Here is a 24,761-nt window from a genome sequence, read left to right as displayed (position 1 = left end):
TTATGATAATACCAGAAAACTGCTGCATATCACTGTGCCAGTAATAGTATTGTGATGCAATTTGCAGAAGCAGCACTCACAATACTTTTACAGTTTTTATTCTTTCACAGAAAACACATTTCTTATAAGTAGTATTGGTTCTGGTTTGGACATAGTGCTGTAGTTGTTGTTGTAGCTTGTTTTGGATGGTGCAATTTGCAGTGGCTGATTTTCCCTGTATTAGAATCTGCATAACCTTTAGTGGTAATTGAAAACCTTCATAATAAAGGAAACACTTGTTAAATTAGTTACAGCAGAAGTATTAGTATATGTGTTACTGGTGGAAAATAAATAAAGATGAGGCAAATGAAAAAGTAGCTGGCTCACCAAAAAATACAAACACATGCTAGAGGAATAAAAAAAACATTCCTTTGAAATAATGCAACTGGAGCTGTAAATCTCTATCAACTCAATGTGCAATATGTGTCTCTGGAATGGACATTCTGATAACGTGTGAAGCTACATTAGAGAAGTTTCTATTTTGACCTAGTTTGACCATCTGTTGTCAAAGTCACCTGACTGGAGGACCGCAGATTTAAAAGATCAATGTGAGAAAGATTTTTATAAATTGATCCATTAATTGATTTGTTCAAGGGTTCCTTTCTTCATTCAGCTTATAAATGGAAATTATGAACAGTGCAATTGTTCATTGACAGCCTTATAATTGTGTAAAACCACTCTCCTCATGGATGTGATATGACGTATCTGTGTTGATATGCAAATGGAGAGAAATTAAATTCTTTTCTGTCTTGTGAATTTGTCTTTGAAAACACACAAACCTATGACCAGACCGTGTTACCTTTTATTCTCCGTGTGCAGGTTTTTCTTTTAAATAAATTTTAATGTGTTGTCTTCCTCCTGAATACATGGGCTGCTATCTTCACCTGCAGAGTCACTGAACAATGGCTGAATGGTCCAGATTGCCATCTGTTTTTGTCTCCCTAAAGCAGGATGCACACACAAACACACACTGATACATTGCCCTTGCCTTAGTAAGCCGACATAATAAATTGTTTTACATTGAATGTCAAGTCTTAATTCTAACCTTGACCTCCTGCTGACCTTAAGTCTTAAATCAGAGCCAGCCTCATCAGAAAACATGTAGTTGTTGCGTTTGCATTCCAATCACAATGTTTGATTTTACCAGCAGAAGAGGTCTGTCTGGCCTTTTAATGATGCTGCTCCTTCATGCCTTTTAAACTGTCCCCAAGGATAAATAAAGTGTTGAACTGAGATGGCAACAGATCCGAGAAATGTTTAACCTCTTAATCATTAATACTTTTCTGTGTGTTTCATATCAACTAACAAGAAATATGATGATCACATGTAAATGGTTTTATAAAACCAGTCTGGAAATGTTTTTACAGGTTGTATTTATACGTTTCAGCTTTCCAGATAAAGTAGCTTCATATTCCATTTGAAGGACTTGTTGTGGGGAATCTGAATACCACCACATCTAGATCAATATGAACAGGTGAAACCGAGGGATGTTTCAGTAACAGTATATCTGTGAAGGAGCAGTCCGGCTGTCCATCTCACCGCCTTCTACCCACCCTGAAGATTTTGAGCCGTGACGTATTTACTAACGGGAACACGCGAGTTTTCACACAGGTGCTTCATCTGCTTGCCAGTGCGACTATTTGGGAAGATAAACTGCACCTCCTCGCTCTTCAGCCGCTCCAGGCGTTTTCTTTTTCCGCTGCTATCCTCACTTGTTAAGAAGAATACTTTCCTACCGCAGAGACGGTCTCTGCGTACGAAAAATCAGGACTCTTTTTTTTTTCTTTTCTTCATCATCTCTTTGACCTGCAAGTTTGTGAACACAAGTTTTTGGACATTTTTTTTTCTTCCCCTGCACAAGTCGAAAGATTTAATCCACAGTTGAAGACGAAAGAAAGATGATTGATCAGGGTAACTCAAATATCCAGTCTTTGCTTTTTGGATGGCTGACTTCTCTTGTTGTGATCTCTCTTGTGAACGCAGATGGTAAGCTAACCTTGTTACTTCCCTGTTTATTTATTTATTTAACTAAATATTAACCTATTTTCAAATATATCATAACCTTACCTTCAAATGTTAAAGAGACTTTTGATGCACAAACCGTCAATCAGAGCGCAAAGGTGGATGCCTGTCTCCATCTTGCATGTTTCATTGTTATTTTTGTTATCTTGTTATTTCATTGCTATATATTGAGTTATTTTGACAATAACTCAATATATAGACTAAACATCTTGGTAAAATAGTCTGTTTGATTTAAAAAACTAGTGCGTAAAAGTTGGGCAGGCTGTTTCAGCGGTGAGCGCTGCGCGCAGTCGCAAACATCAGACTTAAGACGTCATCCCAGTGTTTATAAACAGACAATATTGTGGCAGTAGATTGTTAATTAAATGGATAATATGCCGTTGTGATTCAGTCTGTAGTTAAATACCCTTCATATGATGCACACGTATAAGATTTTTGACAAGCTCTAGAGGCACATAACTGTCTTTGACATGTCGCAAGATACTTTCAACCTGTCAATTATTATTATTTTTTTCCTTTAAACTATATTTATTTATATATTTATAAATATTTATATATTTATATTTAATAGAAACATAGGTTATTTACTTATTTTTCTTTATGTTAAAACGTAAAAAATTGTATCAAAATGAGTCAGACAAGAAAGTACCTTCTCATGTGTGTGTTTTTACAAAATAGGTGTCAGTTAAAATAGGTGCATTGAAGACTATGATTACAAAAGAAAATCATTATCAGCTAAACCAGTGATGTATTTTGAATAAAATATCTGCAGATTCTGCCAGACACAGATGATGAATTTACACCGTCAAACAAACAAAAGAGATCTTCTTTTTTCAGGAGTAATTTAGCAGTAGTAATTCGAGGCTCCTCTGACTCCTCTCCTCAGGTCGAGTTTTTGTGTTGGACCTGAGGAACTCCTCTGGAGTGCAGGGCTTCAGGGATGCTGAGCTAGCATGTGCCTCAAAGCAAGCCCGCTTGGCATCAGCAGAGGAGCTCCGTCATGCTGTGGTGGAGTGCTTCTTCTCCCAGTGCACCCGTGGGTGGCTTTATGGAGGCACAGTAGGGTAAGAAAAGTATTTTTCTTCATGGTTTTAGGAGGCGTGGAAGAAGGCTTAAGATTTCTTGAGATGTCGGAGGTCATCTTAGTGTGTGTGCCTGTTTGTGTGCGTGTTATGGAGATTCCTGGAACGGATGAAAGAGCAAGGAAGTGAAGAGAGCGGCAGCTTTAGTGGGAGCAGGAAGATAGAAGAGTGTCACATTTCAGGAGGAGAAGAGAAAAGGCAGAGAGGAAGAGATGGAGAAAGACTCCTCTGTTTCCTCCTGGAGGTGCAGGGAATTCTTAGCCGGGGTGTCATGTCGACAAGTGCCTCCATTTACACTGCTCATCTCCACGGCAACATGACACATACCTTTCATCACCAAGAGAAAGCAACAGAGTTTGGGCCTGGAGGAAGCCAGGTAGTTAGCTTAGCTGGAGATGACTAACAAAATGTTCCCTGTGGTTTTTTTTAAAAAGGGTATCAAAACAGTTATTAAAGTTTTAGTCTATTTTGTTCAAATTTAAAGCAAGAAGCCAGAAGTGGGAACAAAGTTAACATCCATTTTTTTAATCGAAGTGTTTAAAAAGATCCCCTGAGAACTTACAAGTTAAAGGCTCATCATAAGTTCATACATGTCATCCTCTTTGAGAGAGACAGACTACACATTTTCAGTCAAAAGTTAAATCCTTACTGTTAATGCAAAATGTGCCAATGTGTCAGACAGTGCTTTAATAATTGTGTTTTAGGTATAAAGTAGGCTTGATGGTATCTTGTTAGACAATGACTTTCATTAAAAAGGACTGAAAGACATGAGACATGAGCACAAACCTAAATGTCAATTTTACTCAAAAAAACTGGTTTAAGATGCCTAAAAAGCAGGCAGGTAAATAATAAACAGAATGAACTGCGACAAAATGTGTTGTCTTCGTAAGGTCAGGGTGATGATAAAATTTGTTTTTAACATGGTAAATTTCACTTGTATTTTCTATCCATCCATCCATCCATCCATCCATCCATCCATCCATCCATCCATCCATCCATCCATTCATTCATTCATTCATTCATTCATTTTCCGAACCACTTATTCCAATTCAGGGTCGCGGGGAAGCTGGAGCCTATCCCAGCCGGCTTTGGGCGACAGGCAGGGTACACCCTGGACAGCTCGCCAGTCCATCGCAGGTCCATCCATCCAATCATCCAAAAATATCAATAACAAAAATCCAAAATCCTGGCCATGTGCTGTGTAATGTGGAAAATCAATATCCGACAATACATGCAGTTTTCCTTCGTTATAATTCAAAATAAGAAGTAATAAAGTTATAAACCTGAACTTGTCTCAGATTCTGTCTGCCCTGAAAGTATAAAGTGTCTGTTTGGAGGAAAAGCTGACACCTTTATTTACTTTGTATGCTTCTCTTTTCTACGTGTTGGTCATCAGCTTTCACACTCGCTCACCATGTTTCACAGAGTATCATCCCTCTTACGAATGTCAGGCGCTCCAGACACTCTCTCCTGTCCATTTCTAATGACTCAGTAGAGTAGTGACAATGAACATGCTCAGTGTGTTGAATTTCACATAATGTATCCAGTTAGAATCAATTCGTCATTCACTAACAAATATTTTACACAGTAAGAAATAAATGTTATAGTCATTTAGTGAATCTTAATATAATTCCTCCAGGTACCGACAGACGCAAGTTGCTTTCTTTACTGATGAATTTATTGATCATCTTTGATCCATAAACACAACGAGAAAACTAAAAGACAACAAGGCAATAATTAGCTCAAAGAAAAACAAACAATTAAACTGTGGCAGTTACACTTAATATTTAATAATAAATAATAAAAAAAAAAAAGAATCAGCAAAACTGATTTACACGAAACATGAGATTATCAAAAGCAACACAAATGAGGTGATATAGAAGAGGCCTTTCACTGTTAGAATACATATTATTTTTTACATTTCATTATTGGTAACAACTCTGTGAAAGAAACCGAGTTGATACTTTTCAAGCCCAAAAAAGGACTCTTAATCACATGCGTCGATGTCATCAGATTCTGCTTCAGGATTCGGAGGTTCATAATCCTTCTGTGAAATTTTAACGTTCCTTTTGTCAATCCTTTAAGTTCATAAAACTCCTGCAATCAATTGCAGACATCAGAGATTAGCAGATGGAAGATGGATTGACATAGTTGCAATATATTGTTATATTAAAACATTTTTTAAAAGTATAAATAAATAAATGAATAAATGATTTAATTATTTATTTATTTATTTCAAACTAAAAAAAAGGACTTTGAAAAGAACAAATATTGGTTACAACAAATAAAATAAGTTTCTTAAGTTCGAACGGAGTTATTAATGAAGTTATTAAACAGTCTGTTTATTTTGTCTTTGTGGACAGCAGCACTGTTTGTGTGCTGCAAGGCTCCTCCAAAAGCCCTGCGTAATTCCGGCCCTGGAAGGACCCTTCTTACCAAGAGAGCATTCATGACATGAAGTTCTGAAACACCAAGCAGTTAATACATTTATTTATTTCAGGGTGCCTTTCATGACACTCAAGGTCACCTCACAGTGAAATATATAAAATCAAGCAATATAGTAAAATACAGAGCCAATAACAAAACAGACGTATAGGCATGTCTGTTTCAAAAGTTGTCAAACATCACCGTCCACATACCCAATGTGTGCTGATGATGACATGGTTATTGGGCAATGCATCCACTGGAGGACAGTGATGAGTCTAGAGTTTATTTCTGCATTGTAAGGTCAGTTTCATAGCAAACAAGATGAACTATGGACTAGATCAATATAATGTACATGCTTGAAAAAATATTCATAAAAAAAGGCAGCATAGTAGATGGTGGTGGTCTGTGTGGCCTTTAAAAACAATGTGGAATCTTCTTCTTTGTTCCTTTTGCTGGTTGGAGTCTATAGAGCGCAACAATGCCCCTACTGTGTTCTCTGGTACTGCTCCGTTTCGTACTTCACAATGCATCTGCAAGTTTCCTGGGAGGAAGGAAGACAGACAGACAGACAGAAGCCTCCATGCGCACATTTGACGTAAACCCGAAATGAGGCTAAATGTGTACAATGTAATTACTACTATATTTACATATAGTAAGGTATACTAGAGCATCTATTGATGCTCATGAGAATTCAGTTTTAGCAACAATAGTCACTTTGGGATGTCAGAAAAATACAAACAGAACTTTGTTTTACGGAGTCGAAGTGACTGAGACATGAACCATATAAACAGCCAGAAACTTTTGCTTCATATTTAGCAAGTCTCTCCCACATTGTTTGTTATTATATTTTAAAAATGTGCTCACAAGGAGCTGCTACATACAGTTGTCATTGGTTTTGATTTATAGCCTATCCATATTTGCTTCCCTTTTTCTGAGTCGAGTGAAATGAAAAATGCTCTAGGCCTGCCATATTTTGTTTTCGTAGATTAATTATGGTGCGTTTGATTTTTTTTTCTGTCTGTGATGGGAAACTATGCTGTTGTTGATAAGGATGGTGCCAGTTCACTTATTATAGTATTCGGAATACTGTTGATGGAAGTTATTGGGTATATTTCATTGAAAATAAAATATCATTGACTAACTCCCCTGCCTTTACATCATCATCTTATCTGTCAATCATACAGATGCTGTGAGCATCCTGGAACCAAACACAATAAATCAGAATTAACCTTAAGCGGAATATAAACTTTAATGTACATGTACCTTTTTGTCACTCCTGTTATAGGACTTTTATTAATTTAATAACGGTTCTTATTTCATATGCTTCCCTCTCACACAAAGCTAACACACAGGTTACAGTTTAATGTTTTGATAGTCTTTGTTCTCAGAGTGTTCTTGGTGATTTCAACTTAGATTCCTCTTAGTCTGTTGCCCTTATAAGCTGAAGTCAGCATGGCACACCAAATTCTTTCCAAGCACCCATGCTTTGAGTAGTTCAGTTACGCTCACACACACACACACACACACACACACACACACACACACACACACACACACACACACACACACACACACACACACTGTCCTCTTTGGCCAGTAGTCTCTCTTGATACTGAATGCATCTTTGACAAGAGGATAAATCAAATCTCTTATTAATAAACAAGCATTATCTCTATAATTTGAAATGAGATTTTCCAACAGAGAGTTGACTGGTGCAGAAAGTTGTTATGGGATGATGATTTGACTGGTCTGGCAAGTTCAAGTTGGTTAGGTCTTTTTTAGGATGACAAATGAACTCAAACTAAAGCAAAAAATAAGCTATTTTCTCAGTGCTTTTGTCATATAGATGATAGTGCTTTCAGCAGTTTTGCAGCTAACTTTGAAGTGCCCACTTTGCCTGGTGGTTCCCAGCAAGTGTTCGCCCCCCCTTATTTTTTTTTTTTTTTTGTCTTGTCCAGCATTTAAGCAAGCAGAATGATTGTCTGGATGCTGTGTTCTGCTGAGCAAATTTACTTTGCCAAGGGGAGCATTACTGGTATGATGATCCCCTTGATTTTCTAGATTTTTATTTAATTTCTTTATTTATTTTGTGTAAATTTTTGAGTTTCTACTGCTGGACCAGACCAGAGAGGATAGGAGCAACAGAAAGATAAATGGAAAGAGAAAGAAAACACCTCATAGAGATGGAGAAAAAGAGAGAGATAGAAAGAGAAAGAAGGAAAAAACAGACATCTGCATAAACGAACGCATATACACCCATATGCATTTGCCTATATAGACGCATGTACCTACATATTCACACACATAAACACAAATATGCCAATCTTAGATTCTTATTCCCCCTGCAGAGGACTAGACTATCAAGTGTCAAGAGCACCATAAACGATCAGGTTAAATATTAATGGGAGACAAAGAAAACAAGCCGCTGTTAGTGAATAATCCTAGTCACAACCCAGTGACTGTGCCACATGCAGAACATACAGAGTGGAAGGTGTTCAGAGAAGAGTGATCATGCCAATGTGACCCCGCCCACACAAAGGCCCCTTTTCCCCCTTCACCCCCTTCTAGGGTTACAAGATAAATCTGAGCGGTCTTGACATAATTAGTTAGAGGGGGGAGTTTAAAAAAGTTACTTTACACTATTATATTAATATTTGGTTTCTTTGACTTGATGACAAGTTTCTTTGCCCATCCTGGATGTATTTCCCATCAATAAGGCATTAATTTGCTTTTAAGTGTCATACTCACTTTGCTCTTTTCATTACAGTTCTGAATATTTAACATTTTAAGTTTTAAGCCCTATTATTTCTCATCACAGCCTGAGAAGCGAGACATAACATATCAGGAGAAATGACCATATCATGTCTTGCCGAATCCCTTTTCCAGAGGCCATTTAGGCAAGGCGAGTTTATTTTTATAGCACATTTATTGACAAGATAATTCAAAGTGCATTACACAAAATATTAAAAGCATAACAGATTGTGTAAAGAAAGTATAAATGACAGCAAAAAATAGGGGGAAAAAAAGCACAATAAAGTAATATATTAAAACTATTACAAGTAAGATAACTCAAAAGTTACATTACACGGAGACCTCATGTGTTGTGGGTGAGGGGCTAGTAGGATCCAAAGAGCGGACACTTTGAGTACAGAGAGAGGTTTATTGATTTCCCACAGATTCCTGTGAATTCTTCCAGCGGAACTTTCAGAGACTGGCAGACTGGCGAGCATCAGGAGGCAGGCAGGCAGGGGAGCAAACGAACGAGCAGGCAGGCAGGCTTTCTCTGGCAGGGGGAAGACAGGACAGGTTACAAATCAGGGTCAAGCACAAGCAAGGTAAGCTGAGGCCGAGAGCTGGTTTACCGCAGGGCAATCAACAATCTGGCGCTGGATAGCAGGCAGAGCTGGTCTTAAATAGGTGGTTCGTTGATTGCTGAGATGTGGATCAGCTGCGCCTCCAGTTCCCAGCTGACCGCGCCCACCAGGGAACAGGAATCACCACATCATGTAAACAGACAGCTTTAGATTTCCAAAGTTACTGTAGTTATTCATCAGAAAAAAGGAGTTGCATATATCTTCTCCCTCCATACAGATCTTTAGCTCGGTCTATTGGAACAAGAAGCCTCTTCGTGCTGGACAGAGTTTGTATATGCCTAAAAAAGTTGGTTTTTTTTTTTTTGCCAACTTGACCCATTCCTATAATGAAAGGAGTTTGATTTGAGAATGCTGTCTTCTGTAAAAATACAATTAAGTAAAATAACTACAGGATGAGAATCTGTTGGAGTCTTTTTGCTGTATGTGACAAAGTGTGTTAAAGGTAAACACCAGCCTCTTATCTCTGACTCCCTGAGTGATTGTGAAAAGTTTAGCTGTAAGACAGTTAATCTCATGTCATTTTGTAATTAATTAGTTTTTGTTCATGTAATTTCACTTTACATCTTGATTTCTTTATCATATAATATATGATTTTCCTTATGTATGTCTAGGACCACAATCTGTAATGTTGTGGGGAGCTCACTGAAGGTTGTGAGGACTGAGAATGCTACAGAGGACACGGCCAACCTGGCTGCTTTCTGTGTCAAAGACAAAGGTCAGTGAACACTTCAAAAAGTTGGATAACTTATACATACATACACAAGGTTGTGAGTAGTGATGAGGATAAAAATGAATATGTGTTATGGTGGTAGTGTGTATGTGTGTGAGCAGTTCTCCTTGAAATAGTCACTTTAGTGTGAAACAGGTTGTGGTTGTGTGTTTAGTCCAACTTTCATCTTGCACATAAATGTGTGTGTATCTGATACAACTTGATCCAGACACAACTTAGTTGGTCACGGCTCATTTACTCTTCAGATTTATTGCTAAAGCTGTGCGATGTGGTGGAGCACTCTCATAAACGCTTAGAGTTAAAGTGTAGTAATAACTGTTAATAATAACTACAAACCACAGTATCTGGTAATGATGCTGGTTCATTGCTATAGACCAGGATTGTACAATGAGATCTTTTTAGATTAAACCTAACACAAATGAGTGGATTTGAAACGAAGGTTTAGTATTATTACTCTGAACTGAATAATATGCAAATAAAATATATAAAATATGTATGTGTATACACATACATATATATATATATATATATATATATATATATATATATATATATATATATATATATGTATATATATATATATATATATATATATATATATATATATATACATATATATATATATATATATATATATATATATATACATATATATATATATATATATATATATGTATATATGTATATATGTATATGCCTTTTTTTTTCTTTTTTCTTTTTTCCTTTATAACCAGGCAGAGGAATGTTTTCCAGTCTAAAGTTGTCCAGTTTGGGTGAATCTGTGTTAACTGTAGCCTCAGTTTCTCTCTGATTCAAGGTTTGACATGTGCTTTGATATTCGGCATACTTTTAATTGTAACCAGTGATTATTTGAGTTACCATGACCTTTTTATTATATCAGTCTTCCCATTTTTCACTAATATTTTCTCTTTTTTTGGAGCATTCTCTGTAAACCCCGGGGATGATTTTGAGTGAAAATCATGGTAGACCATTAGTTTCTGAAATACTCAGACCAGCCTGTCTGACACAAGCAACCATGTCACATCCAGTCACTTCTTCCTCATGATGCTCAGTGTGTATTTCAGCAACTTGTCTTGACCATGTCAACCTGATTTGAGTTGCTGTCATACTGGTTTTGACTACAGTATTTGTGCTAACAAGACACTGAGCTGGTTAACGTAATGAAGAAGCTGGTGAGTGTATGTGCATGCCTACATTTTAATCACATGAAAAAACTTGACTTTTATTACAGATAAATGATGAAAGCTAGTAGTGGTGCTATGGAAAATGATTTTTAAGAGCCACAGAAGAGGATCTTTCTTGCTGAGTTGAACCAGTTAATCTGGATGTCTAAAAAGAGTCAAAGCTCCCATTATTAAGACCTGGACAAACCTGCAATGGAAAATCACACAGATCCACTTAAAACTGGTAAATTATTTACTTCTTCACAGTCAGGGGTTTGTTTGTGGCTTCAGTTGTTGTTGTGCATGGAGTCAGAGCTGTTCTGCTAAAATGAAGTGCAAAAGAAAATGCAGTGGCTGAAAAAAAGGGAATACAATAAAGAATTATAATTACATGAATAGGCAGTCCTGCTAATTGTGCTCTTTTACTTTTGGACTGAGCTATAGTAAACCACAGACATTGAGATTTCCCTTGTTTCCCCTAATATCGTGTAAGTTGTTTATTAGATTCAGGATATACTTAGTGTTCACATTTAGGGAATAAATCATAACATATTGTCATGAGAACATACAATTCTCCTGTTATATAACAAATATAAACTTTAGGGGAACATTTCTATCCAACACAACAGTGCTGTCCATCAGGGGAAACATCAATTTGCAACACATTTGTCTGCATGATGGTTTTTGAGATGTGTATTGATCCTGATGACAGTAAATACACACATGTTAATCACATATTTGGGTTTTCCTGCATTTTGAGCTCAGCAACAGGAAAATTTGTTACATTCAAATTGTTCGATCTGTCCTGTAAGATATTTATCATGGTTTCATTTCTGAACATAAAAACTAATGTTTCTATAAATTCTCATCACTTCCTGGATTATTCTCATCAAAACATGCTATTACAAATGTCTTTTTGTGATTTGCAGGCCTGCCTTGCGGAGACCCTCCTTCCTTTCCTAATGCTCTTTTGCAGGAGCATTCTGGGTTTGAGATGGGAGATGAGCTGGTGTACACATGTGTCTCAGGATATGCGATGCCGAGTGGACACACTGCCTTCAGCCTGCTGTGTGGCAGCTGTGGGGAGTGGTACGGAGCAGTGCAGATTTGTGTCAAAGGTAATAAGGTTTAAATGTTTATGTTAAGGTGCAGAAATAGAAATGTCAGACAGAGAAAGCGGCTCCTTCTTTTTTCCAATCTTGAGCACACTTAAGTTTTTTGGACTACAGACTCCTGGTTGTGAGTTGGATTAAAAAAGTCGGCCTTTGATACCTCACAGTGACATCCCATAAAGTGGCCTGCATTCTTGATGAATAGAAGGGATAAAAGATCTGAGCACAAATGGACTGTGTGGAAGGTTAGTTGACAGAATCATAGCTTATGTTTTAAAATGGTTATTTTGTCCATCTGTGAGGACTTAAATAGATATCCTTACTTTAACATACATGGTCTCAAGAGTTTTCCAGTTTCTTACAATACTGCTGAACAGTTCAACCAATTCCTGTGTCTAAATCCATCATCCTGTGTCACGAAGAGAATTCAATTTTTTTTTCTTGATTGACTGATTTTGTTTTATTATATGAACATAATGATGAACTTAACCTCCAATTCCAATTAAGGGTTGTGGGGAAGCTGGAGCCTATCTTAACAATCACTGGGGGAGAGGCAGGGTAGGGAGAATGAGTAATCGATCCTAAACAGAATTTAGAGTGATCAATTAACCATACATGCATGTCTTTGGAAGGTGGGAGGAAGGCAGAGATTCAAACCCATGAATAATTATATGCTTCATCTGTGTCCCTGCAGATGAGCCTCAAAGCCACGTTGACTATGAGGACAAGTTCACAGACTCCTATGAAGAGCCAGACCACGACCACGAGAGTTTGGAGGAGGCGCAAGATGAGTTGTCAGAGGAGGCATATGATGGAAAGAGGAGCATGGAGCAGCAAGAGAAAATATCCAATATTAAAGCACGGGAGAAGTATCGCGGGCAGCATGAAGAGCATGATGTGGAGGGAAGGGTGACAGAGAACACCAGAACACTTGAAGGTGCAATAGAGGAAGAAGCAAAAAACGAGGAACCTGCTTTTGAGGATATCACTAGCCATCCGAAGTGGGAGGAAGAAAGGATTGGTCTGGTCAACGTGGATGTAGCTGCAGCCACAGAAGAACCAGTTTCTGTTCTCTCTCAAAAACACATGTTCTGGTTTCCTCCTGAGGCATTCCCAGAGGAGGAACCTCCTGTCTCCACTGACCCTGTCACACTGAATCCTGCCACACAGATTTCACAGAGAGCTTCTGGGGGCCAGTCTGAGGAAAGTAAAGAGCACGAGAGCCAGGAAAGACCTCACCATCCAATTCCGGTTGATGTTGATGATCACGATGATGATGAGCCAGAAGGCTATGATGATCATGAGCATGATAATGATGACAGAGATGAACAAGACAACAGCCGTCACGACAGCCTTGACATTCACAAAGAAGATGACTATGATGATCAGGATGACCTTAACAGTCACCAGGAAGAGGACCATGATGACCATGTGAAGCGCCCAGCTCAGCATGGTGATCTGGATGGACAGGACCGCAACAAAGACCATGACGATCATGATGACCACGATGACCACGATGATCATTATGACATGGGCGAACATGAGGAGGACCGGGATCGCATTCAATATGGCAGCCCCGAGTATGATGATAGAGATGATTCTCATGATGAACACCAAAGCTACAGGGATCATGAAAATCCAGTCGATGATCATATCGACGATGATAAAGAAAATCCTCATGAATCTGAGGAACACCCGGACCATGATGACCACGACACAGATGATGATAAAGACCATGATATAGATCATGACGATCATGACAGCCACGAGGATGATGATCACTTGTATGCAATCGTTTCTGGTGCTGCAAAGGGGCACCAGAACATCACCCAGAGGGTACCAGGAGGCAAGGCCACCAAAGATGAAAGTTGGCTGGATGGCTATCCTGTTGTCCTGGAAGAAACTGATAATGGAAAAGCCACAACGGATCAGACAGAAACAGTAAATGGCAGGAGTGTTGTCAAGACAACGGATAGACCCAATGAGGTGGAAATACGTAAACCAGTTCTTCACACCAGCTCACCAGACACTCACAAGTCTCCTACTAAAGGACCCAAATTGGATCGCAAGGTGGTGGGGGAGGTGAATCCAAGCTTTACTGGAACTCCTGCTGCCTCTCCTGACCATTTTCAGCCTTCAGACATTCCTTCATACTCTGACACCCTAGATTATGACACACAGCAGGAAGCTCCCACCCATTCCTGGCTAGATGATCTCACTGAGCACCCCTTCCTTGATCATGGACTAGCTCCTCCGGTGCAGGATGGTGACATCTTCAATGGAGTGATAGGGGAGCACACAGTTCACAACCTGCCTGGTGAGACTGGCGAGAGGGGTGAGGCAGAGGGAGAGATGCGGGAGACCATCTGTGTGGGTGAGGACTGTCCCCCTCACCCTCCTCATCCATCCAGTCAAGGTCCCAAAGTGGCCGCCATAATTGTGGCAGTGTGTGCCGTAGCGACAGCAGTCATTGTTGGAGTTTGGTGTTACCGACGGCAACAACAGAAGAGCTCCATGTATGAAATGAATGGGAAGGGCCAAAGTCAAACAAGACAGGGTCAACAGATAGAGATGCAGCAAAAAGTTTAGGATTTTGTGATGAAGATAATGAGGAAGGGCAGAGACATTTGGGATGGATGGGTGAATTCAGATCAATTTGTGAGTAACGCACAGTTTATTTTATATGGACGCTGTTGAAGATGTGAAGAGTTTGAATGGGTACGAACAGATAATGTGTACTGGCTCTGTTTCAAGGAGCAAAATCTGGTAGTGCAAACAGAAAATGTTGTAAAATAATAAGATTTGAGGGTTAAACTCAAGTAAAGCCAGATGATAAAAGTTTTCTCATCTATTAGTTCCAACTACCCCCTCTACCACCCCCACCTGTTGAACCTATTCACATTAATGAGCTGTGCCTCAACTCTGGAAACTGTAGAAAAATTTATGACCATGTTGGGAAAACCACAACAGAAGACCTGCCTGCCTGAATATATGAACTAAAAAATCAGAAGGATTTGGACATTGTGGTAAAGATTTGCTGTTACCTTGTTATTATTTCTGTTGACACCATTGAGTGCTCTTTTTTAATGCTTAATGTGTATTGTTCTGACTTTAATTTTCAGTGTCAAACATGTTTTTCTTTTATTTTGTTTTTAAAAACTTTATTCCTCTTGTTAAACAACAAGAGTTCTGATTGCAGTGTTTGACAGGTCTTCACAGCCAATTACAGCCACCAGTCCCAAGGAAGAGGACAAGGATAATGTTTAGATGAGACAATGAAGGGAACTGGGGATAGACAGTGAAGTTAAAGGGGTAAAAAGGAACTGTGTGATGGGAGAACATTTTTCCCTCTGAATTTTAACCTTTAGCATGTGAGACATATAGAGGCATCCGGGCCGCAGACTCAGTCAGCTCATGTGTCATGAGGAGTTTGTGTGTGTGTGTGTGTGTGTGTGTGTGTGTGTGTGTGTGTGTGTGTGTGTGTGTGTGAGTGTATGTGCCTCAAGTTTGTGCAATTTGCAGCAATGCATTGTGTTTGAATTTAGCAATTGAGGAACCTTAGTGGCATTCAAACCAATCAGATCAAACATGATGGTGCTGCCATGGCAACAGAAAATCAAACCCTCATATGTAGTCTCAGCTTTTAACCAGTTTATAGGAATCTAATAGGTTTTGCTTTCAATCATATTAGAATGAACTTTTGATTTTAGCAAGTTTCAGCTGTTATCAAACCAGGTGTATACACTTATTTTCAATGAAGGTGCTGCACTCAGGGCTGCAAGAGCCCTAAATGCTTTTACTTTACCCCACATAAACAAACTTTCACTAATTGTGGCATCTTACATGGATCCTGTGAAATCCTGCTAGTATTTCATTGACAAAAAGGCAGAAGAGAAGTTCCTGCAACCTGTCTGTGAGGCAGCTGGCAGCAGTCTGGTCCGGCATAATAAACTAACCAGAAAGTGGTGCTTATTATAAATTGTTGTCAAACATGACCGACGAGATGAATCCATTCATGGTTTCATGCAGGCTTATCTTGGTACACTGTGGCCCTTTGATCAGTGCACTGATAAAACATGTTAAATCTGACAGTATTAAAAGGATTTAATGAGTGTGTCTTATCCTAGTTCAGAAAGTCTGAACATCTTTTTTTGTAAAATCAGTATTCGTTTTGGAGTTAGTGTGTTATTCAAGTGCAAAATCCATATAATATCAAAGCTTCAGTATTTTTATTATATAAGATAATTATTTTTTAGTGAGCTCTGTATTATTAACTGGATGAGCAGTTGCAATGCTGTCTTCTGGTGGGAGTTACTAGGAAATCAGGGGTTATTTCATTTCTAATTGATGGCGTAGCCCTGTAAGGCAAATAGGAAAATACAATTTCTGATCATCTGTTCCTTACATTTGAGCTGTTTGAGTATAAGAATTAAATGTAGTAATAAAATAATCAGTTTTGCAGAGATAGTATTTTTTTTTATTTGGAAAAACAATTCCAGCTTTGCGGTGTGAAAAGAGACCTGTATCAACTATATAGATATGGGGGATTTTTTGTTTTCCATATTTTTTCTTAAAATGAAAGAAAAAAAAAATCAGACTGAATTTCAGGAAATACGTTCTCTTTCCTACATCCGAGCTTTCCATCTGTAGCTGCCATCATTTCTTGCTTGTTTCTTTGGTTAGGTACCCCATCTGCATAAACTTGCTTTCATAATCCTGTCATAAGAACATAAAATGTATTCACTGTGTACTGTAGTCTTGTATGGTTGTGTGATATTAGCTTGCCTTTATTTCTTTATTTTGTAAAATGTTTTGAAAAAATGTTTTAATATAGACACTGTAATTAAAAAAGTGCAAATGTAAATACATTTTAATGGCCATCAGATAGATTAAAACCCAGTAAGACAATCTATGAGTTTAGTTATGCGTAGAAAGAAATCTGTAGCAAGTTAAATTCTTGACATTTTTGTTAAAAATCCTCGATCATTACTACTTTTTTTAAATGTTGTTTCCAAGTCAAATCTTCTCAGTTTTGTTAAAAGCACTTTTATTACTGTTATTTAAAACTTGGGTGTTACATCAGTTTCCCAATCTGATTTAACTCACATTTTTCATGTTTCTGTAAATAAGAATCTATGATTGTATTAACATGCTATATTTACCGTAGAGCTACGACACAAATTAGTGTTTCCTCAATTAAGTTGATGTCAGTCATGATCCTTCATATCTTGCAGTAGTAAACTCTGCTGCCTTTTTGCTACTGCTGAGTACTGTTCCAACCACATCATGCTGTAGATTATTAAGAAATTATCTTTCTGATGACACACTACATTATTCACAGCATCATGTGTGAAGATTATCACCAACATTACATTAAGGTGTATAAAAATCATTACTGATTCGGTTTTGTACTGAATTAAGACAAAACTATTGACATTGCTGGCTGTCATTCAACAAATTTGAAGACTACATTGTGTTTTCTTCATAAGTAACCTGGTGCATTTGTCCCAATAAACCAATAAAACATGTTTTTTTAAATGTGTTTTTATTTTTATTGTGAAAGATAAAACCATAAGAATTTAGATCTTCAGTTTTACAGTAAACAACTCACAAATTACATTTAAGTTGTGACTTTGACTCTGCAGGACATCGATCCTCAATCCTGGTCCTCGAGGGACGGGGTCCTGCAGGTTTTCCAAGTGTGTCTATTGAAACACACCTGCATCAGACTCAGACGGTCTCTGCACACGTCTGCTAAATACACATTGATTTGAACCAGGTATGTTGCAGCGAGGACACTTGGACAGTCTGCATGACACTGGCCCTCGAGCACCAGGATTGAGCCTCCTTAGGACAAGGACCTTAAACTCTGGTCCCACGAGGCTCTAGTCCTGCAGGTTGTAGATGTTTTCATGCTGCAACACACCTCATTCAAGTTAAATAAATGCAACAACCTGGAGTCAAGTTCTGCACAATGACCCAATTAATATGAGCCAGGTGTGTTGAAGAAGGAAAGCATCTAAAACATGTGGGACAGTGGCCCTGAAGGACCACTCTACTCATGTTTACCACAATTAAATCTGTGTATCAGATATATTTCTGATTGATCAAAAATGCCTGGAAGATGATATGATGGAAAATTGAAAGACAAAGTTTGGCCAGTGAAGAAATCATAAAAGAGACAGAAGATAGGTAGAACACAGTCACACAGTCACACAGAGGGAACGTTCTGTGGGGTTTTCAGCACCACTGTGTGACAAACTGCATAGAGACTCAATGTTCAAACATTATTAAACAACTCAGTGTTTTCTCTGAATGCCTCTGCTCAGCTCTCCCATCACATCCTGCTCTCCTTATTCTGTGAATATTTTTCTATTAAGTCTCTAGTCAAAAATCACTGGACTGAAACAGTGAATTAACAAATGAAGTAATCCTTTGAGGCATTTTTAAAGCATGGTCATTGAAAAAGTAGTTCTTACAAGTTATACCCACCATACATGTTTGAATGGAAGGAAGGACAATAATATTTTACCATAATATTCTATAAATGTTACATTACATACACAACATCCTTAAAACCAACAGATGGAAAATTACATGACTTGAAAGGCTTGATTTAAAAAAAGAGATTTTATTGTAAACTTCAGAAAGATGACACAGTTGATTCACAGTGAAGACAAAAATTTATAAAACAGCAAGTAAAAATAAAATCCATCCTTGATACCAATGCCTTTAAATCATTGAACTGTCTGTTCAGTCACCCCAGACCACTGAACAAAATATTTAGAGACAAAAATGAGAAAACATATTCAAGATTCGTAGCTGCAGGTAAGATAACTGTGATCAATTAAAGGCTCTTGAAAATCCTAATAAATACAAACATGTGGAGTGTTTTGCCATTGGTGTTTCAGTGTTTCGGCAAACATGGGCTATTCATCTTCGTCCAGGAACTCATCTATAAACTCCACCACCTCCCCCTGTGGACACACATAAAAACCAGCTCAGTCGGGTCTATTTGAATTCAAACTGTATGATCAAACATCCTCCTATTGACATGTCTCAGGGATTTCTCCATACATTATCAACCGGATCAAAACCAAACACAGAATGACATTCCTCATGTGCAACATGTAATCGCAGGGTATGGTGGGGATGCCCTGATGGCCATTCGATTTGTGCTGCATCAAAATAACTTCAGTAAGTGCTGTGTCATGCTGCCACCCATCGTCTGTCTGTGATATTGCATTCTCATAAACACTGGGCACATTGTGCTGCAGGCTGTCATGTGACCAGACTGAATAATCCAGGGTTTTACCATAAATTCAAAAGAGCCAAACCCAATGAGAAACACAATAGACTCAATTCATATTGCAACCAAATGTAGGTGAAATTGCCTGAATATTATGTGTTCCATCCTCTGAGCAACAACCTTGCTGATCCCGTGATGCACTCACTCACAAAAACATGTGAACACAGACACACACCTCATCGTCACTTGCCAGCCGCTGCTTGGAGAACTCCAGCATCTGTAGCTGCATTGTGGTTTGATTGTAGTACCGCACTGCCTCCTGCAGCAAACACACAGACACACAACGACAGTGTAAAGAAAGCCTACACTGAATGTTAAAATGAGAAGCAAAGCAGTGAGGAAAAAAATTTGAAGGGAATGTTTCACATTTTTTCAAATGCATTAATATCACATGGAAGAAAACTTTTAGTTATTTCTAAAGTTACAATCAGCTTCACCAAAAAGCACTGTAGTACAGTTACTGTAGCTTTCAGGACTGTTGACGGATAATGAAACTCAGAATAAAATATTGATTACATGCTAAAAAAAAAAAATCAGCAACTACTATCACCAGTTAATCATTAATAGTTGGATTTTAGTGCAGCATTTTTTTGACATGCCATATAATATTTTTTTGTCCATGAGTCATCTTTACAACAAGGTACCATTAGTATGGATCATGCTTCTGTTCAGTGAGCAGCACAGCTAAACATGTAGCAATGTGCTAAAATCTTCTGTGATATCTCCTGTTGGTATTCAGTCTTGTTTCAAGTTTGCCAGATGTGAGCAAACTCACACAGACTGCCACCTGATTGACACCATATTGACAGAAATGCATACATCAAAATGAGATTCTGGAGCCAGTGGTGATCCCACATCTCCAGAATCTGGGACCTCACTTCCTTCTCCAAGATGACAATCTCTGCCCTACAGAGTCAGGATCATCATAGATATCTCCTGAATTTGTGGGTGGAAACAAAATGATCTCGCTTGAATCCAGAACTCAACCAAACTGAACCGAACTGAACTGTGACCAACACAACCATACTGGTTGACCTTCAACAGCTCCTGATTGTGGAATGGGAATGCCACCCCGCAGCAAAATGTGACCAGACTGGTGACAAGCATGTGTGTATGAATCTTCTACATGAGGTATGAAATAATAAAATGATTTTTTTTTAAAAAAAACCTGTGTGAAGTGGCTGGGATGGGAATCAGCAGTTCCAAATCCAAGACTATGCTCCTCAACTGGAATAGCATGGACTGTCCTCTCCAGGTTGGGAGGGAGGTCCTGCCCCAAGTGGAGGAGTTCAAGTATCTTGGGGTCTTGTTCATTATTGAAGGAAAGATGGAACGTAAGTTTGACAGGTGGATAGGTGTCGTGTCTGCAGTAATGCAAACTCTGCTCCGGTCTGTCATGGTGAAAATTTACCAGTCGATCTATGTTCGAACCTATGGTCATAAGCTGTTTGTTTGTAAACGAAAGAACAAGATTGCGTATACAGGTGGCTGAAATGAGTTTCCTCCACAGGGTGGCTCTCTGGTAGAGATAGGGTGAGAAGCTCAGAGTAGAGCTGCTGCTCCTCCGCATTGAGAGGAGCCAGCTGAGTTGGCTCGGGCATCTGGTTAGGATGCCTCCTGAACGCCTCCCTAGTGAGGCGTTCCAGGCACGTCCCTGTAGGAGGAGACCCCAGGAAAAACCCAAGACACGCTGGAAGGATTATATCTCTCAGGTTCACATTTACTTTCTTTACTTTTTGGGTCGAGTTCAATGTTTTTCAGGCAAATAACAATCAAAAACAAAGAATAAATAAAAAAAATTAGAAAGGGAAAAGAAAGTTGTATTTTCAAGCCTTTATGTGAGGAAAGCATCCCTGTTCCTCCATAAATGCTTCTAACATGAATTTGAATGCTTTGGCTGAATGCACAATGTGACCATAAATATAACTCACTGATCTGGGGAGGAAATCCTCCTCATTTAGCCCCCACTGGTTTTTGTGGTACTTGTAATAGGCCACGTTGTTCCTCATAACTTCATCATTGGGGTCGAACAGCATGTAGCTGGCTGCACATGGCACTGCGTTCTTCAGGTCATTCACTAAAAGCAGAACAAATAACAACTTAAGCGAACAATTCATTCCTGATAAAACGCAAACAGCACAAACCTCTGAACTCCTGCTACTCACATTTGTAATAGGCAAACTGCAAGTAGTGGTACATGGTAGCTACAAACTTCTCAACGACAAACCCTCCAACAACAGGCGTCAAGTCACTTTCGCACCTCACTTTCCTATCCAGGACTTCTATGTAATGGTCTGGAGAAAAAAACATGAAAACATAAAAACAAAACATCTTTTATACTCTAATGAGTTTGCAGGAATATCATTTAAAAAAATTACACATATTAAAGGACAGACAAGATAGTATCATCGTCAGAAACAGCAATGAACTGACCAGCTATTGAGGGGTAGAAGTCTTTAAAGTCTTTGACGTCCCTTGGACCCTCAGATGCAGCCAGACACTCGTCATAGACCTTGAAGAAGTCTCTCAATGCCAGCTCCATGTCTGACACAGAGGTACGGAAGTTATCGCCATTATATGCCCTCACTGCACGCACAAACAAGGTCTGGAACACAACATGATGAAAACAGGACTGTAATTAAATGTGTTGATATATTGGAAAATTCAACAGTTGCAACTGAGTGTAATTAATCGCATGTTATGTGAAAAATGTCCTTTTCCTTTAAAACTGCTCCTATATAACAAAAAATAAACAAATAAATAGCTTTTAATAGCAGTTTTTTTTCTTTTCACAGTAATACTGTAGTTAAAATAATTTTGTTAAATCTCATTCTTTATGTACAAGTAATAAAAATCAAATATTTATGACAAAGAGGGATGAAAATTTCAGGATGAATTTAACGCTGTGTGAAGCTGCGTTCCTTTTAACACAGAGGAATCAATAACTGAGGAATTTCTAGCCACCAGGTGAACCGACAGAAAGCAGGGTTAGATTGTCAGATCATCTATATTGGGAAGTGAGATAAATCTTTACAAAAGGCCCAATAGCTTCCAGCCATGCACGTTTAGTGGCACATGTCCTGCCTGTAAATTTTGTAACTTTGCATTTTTAGTTTGACTTTTAAATCTCTATTGCCTGGCGATTAAAGGGTTATCATACGTTTGCATAGGTGTAATGTCAGGTCTGTAATGTAACTATAGACATGTAGATACTTTATGCTATAATATAGTGCATTTTTATCACACCCAGCCCTTACACACACTTGTAGCCCTTGCAGAGATGTGTTAAGATACAATATCTGCAGATGACAGAAGCACTATAGCAAAAAGGAGCACTTGCAACAAAAATGACAAACATGAGCACATAAAGGACTTTGTAATGTGAAGGGAACAGGGTTCAATGCAGCCTACATGATCTCCATCTAAATCAAATCAAACTTTATTTAAAAAGCATTTTCATGCAACCAGCAACACAAATTTGTGTTTTACATAATAAAAACAAGTTCTACTTATTAAAATAAAGCCTTCACACACCAAACGAGTTTAACAATGTTTGGTAATTGCTTTTAAAATATTATTATTATTAATATTATTATTTAGTGAGTTGTCTTCAGCACTGCACACTGTAGTTATTGACTGTTTATCTTATAAGGAACTAGTTCAAACCAATAACTCATGCATCATGTAATTATGTGTAATTGTTTATTTTTATTTACATTGAATTAAAATCTTCTAATGCAATGGAAAAAGCTCTTTTGTATTAATTTGATAACTTTATAAACTTATAGTTGTGATTTAGGTGGCTACAAAATAAATAAATAAAATAAATGACCTGGTCTGTATCTGTACCTCATATGATTTGGTCTCCAGGTCTTTAAGGTGTTCTTCTGCTCCAGGCAGACTCTTGTAATAAGCCATGTTCCTCTGCATCATCTCATCATCTGGGTGTTTCAGCAGGAAGGTGTGAGCAGCAGACACAGCCTTGGCCAGATTGTTTGACTGTGGCATACAAGACAACACATACACAATAATATGCCTTTATGGATGTATTTTGAGATGAACAAATAAAGACAAATAAAGCTACCTTGTTCGTGCCAGGGTGGGGGACTGGATCAAAGTCAAGATTCAATGCAATCTGCTCCTCAACTAGGTTATTTAGAGTGAACTGACTTGAATTGATATGCCTATAAAGTGCCCTGACATTACATAAAGCTGAACGGAATTGAACTGAACATATAAATACACTGGTATGGTACCGTATGGTATACACAGTTCACTAAAGTAACCAATTTGTTTGGTAATTGCTTTTAAAATATTATTATTATTAATATTATGGCAGTCATGGCAGTCATTTTCTCCCAGGTGGAAAATGACTAAATGTAGAGGCCCAAAACCCTTATAGCAACTGATTTAGTGGAAGACAGGAACTATTAACCATTAACAATCCATCTATTATTAAGTTTTCCTTTTTGTTCCCCACTTATTAAATGTTATTTGTTTGTTTTAAACTTAAATGGAAAAAAAGTCAAAGCAATTCTATTTACTTCCTACCTGACATTAGATAAAGTTTTCATGTGGTTTAAACTCTAAATTAACTGGGATTACCAACATAAACTACGCCGTGTATCCGTGGCACGCAGGTGACGTCAGAACGCGTTTATAAAAAGAAATAGGCCTACAGCTCGGTTAAATAAGTAAATCTGACCTTACATGGATAACCGCCATAAAGTCTGTCAAGAAAGCTGTTAATCATTGATTATCAATCACACTAGTTATGCTGCCACTTAACTTTTATTTGTTTTTTAAGTTTGTTTTTAGCGCAGGTTTGAATTATTCCTCTGTAATATTCTTCATAATTAATGTAAAACACTTTGAACAGTCCTGTACATGAAATGCGCAACAGGGACGAACTTGCCTTGAAGTAGGCATACTGGAGGTATCTGTACGGCTCTCTCCGCTCAAATTCGTCTACGGTGTCCCGGCTGGGCATGGTCTGTCTGAAAGCTGGCAGCCCTTGCTTGCAGCGCTTCAAACACTGCGCCCTTTTCATCACGTTCCCAAACGCCCGCAGTTCTGGAAACTCCGCAAACTTCTGCTCGTCGTCCAGCCTGACGGAGCTGCAGTTGAGGTTGCAAAAGGCCTCGCTGTCCCGCAGCAGCCGGTAGAGTCGCAGAGACACCTCCATGTACTCCACTGTCTCCTGCCACTTCTCCCCGGTGTACTGATCCAGGGCGTACTTGTAAGCGGACTCCAGAGGCATCAGTTCGTGCCTTGGGAAGCTCCTGAAGCTGTATTTTTCATACTGAGACTTCACTCCTGTGAGTAAGAAGGCGACCAATAAGGCAGAGAAGAGGTAAGAAGACGTGGAGGGTGCCATTTTAAAAAAAAATCAGAGTCTGCTGGGATGGTCCTAAACTGTCGGTGTGCGTGGGTCTGCACGACCGCCTCAAGTTCCACTACGTATCCGGACAAAGCCTCCCCT

The 24,761-nt window shown here is 38.5% G+C and overlaps 2 protein-coding genes across 2 annotated transcripts; one reads left to right on the top strand and one right to left on the bottom strand.

The window, feature by feature from the left end:
- Positions 1-1,937: 1,937 nt before the first annotated feature.
- Positions 1,938-14,559, top strand: susd5 (sushi domain containing 5; the record flags this gene model as incomplete). Its single annotated transcript, XM_079258734.1, has 5 exons — positions 1,938-2,025; positions 2,948-3,125; positions 9,556-9,659; positions 11,788-11,976; positions 12,665-14,559. The coding sequence occupies 5 exons, from the start codon at positions 1,938-1,940 to the stop codon at positions 14,557-14,559; spliced, it is 2,454 nt and encodes an 817-aa protein (XP_079114860.1).
- A 3,171-nt stretch (positions 14,560-17,730) lies between these two features.
- On the bottom strand, positions 17,731-24,708 carry crtap (cartilage associated protein). Its single transcript, XM_079258863.1, has 7 exons — positions 24,195-24,708; positions 23,129-23,278; positions 21,713-21,884; positions 21,445-21,573; positions 21,211-21,356; positions 19,455-19,538; positions 17,731-18,947 (listed from the first exon to the last, which is right to left on the bottom strand). The coding sequence occupies exons 1-7, from the start codon at positions 24,654-24,656 to the stop codon at positions 18,900-18,902; spliced, it is 1,191 nt and encodes a 396-aa protein (XP_079114989.1). The 5' UTR covers positions 24,657-24,708; the 3' UTR covers positions 17,731-18,899.
- Between the last annotated feature and the right edge of the window lie 53 nt (positions 24,709-24,761).

This window comes from Telmatherina bonti (assembly GCF_933228915.1).
Source record: "Telmatherina bonti genome assembly, chromosome: 19".
In the NCBI taxonomy this organism is placed as follows: Eukaryota; Metazoa; Chordata; class Actinopteri; order Atheriniformes; family Telmatherinidae; genus Telmatherina; species Telmatherina bonti.
Note: the sequence above shows the minus strand (reverse complement) of the source record. Positions and strands in the feature narration are given on the sequence as shown.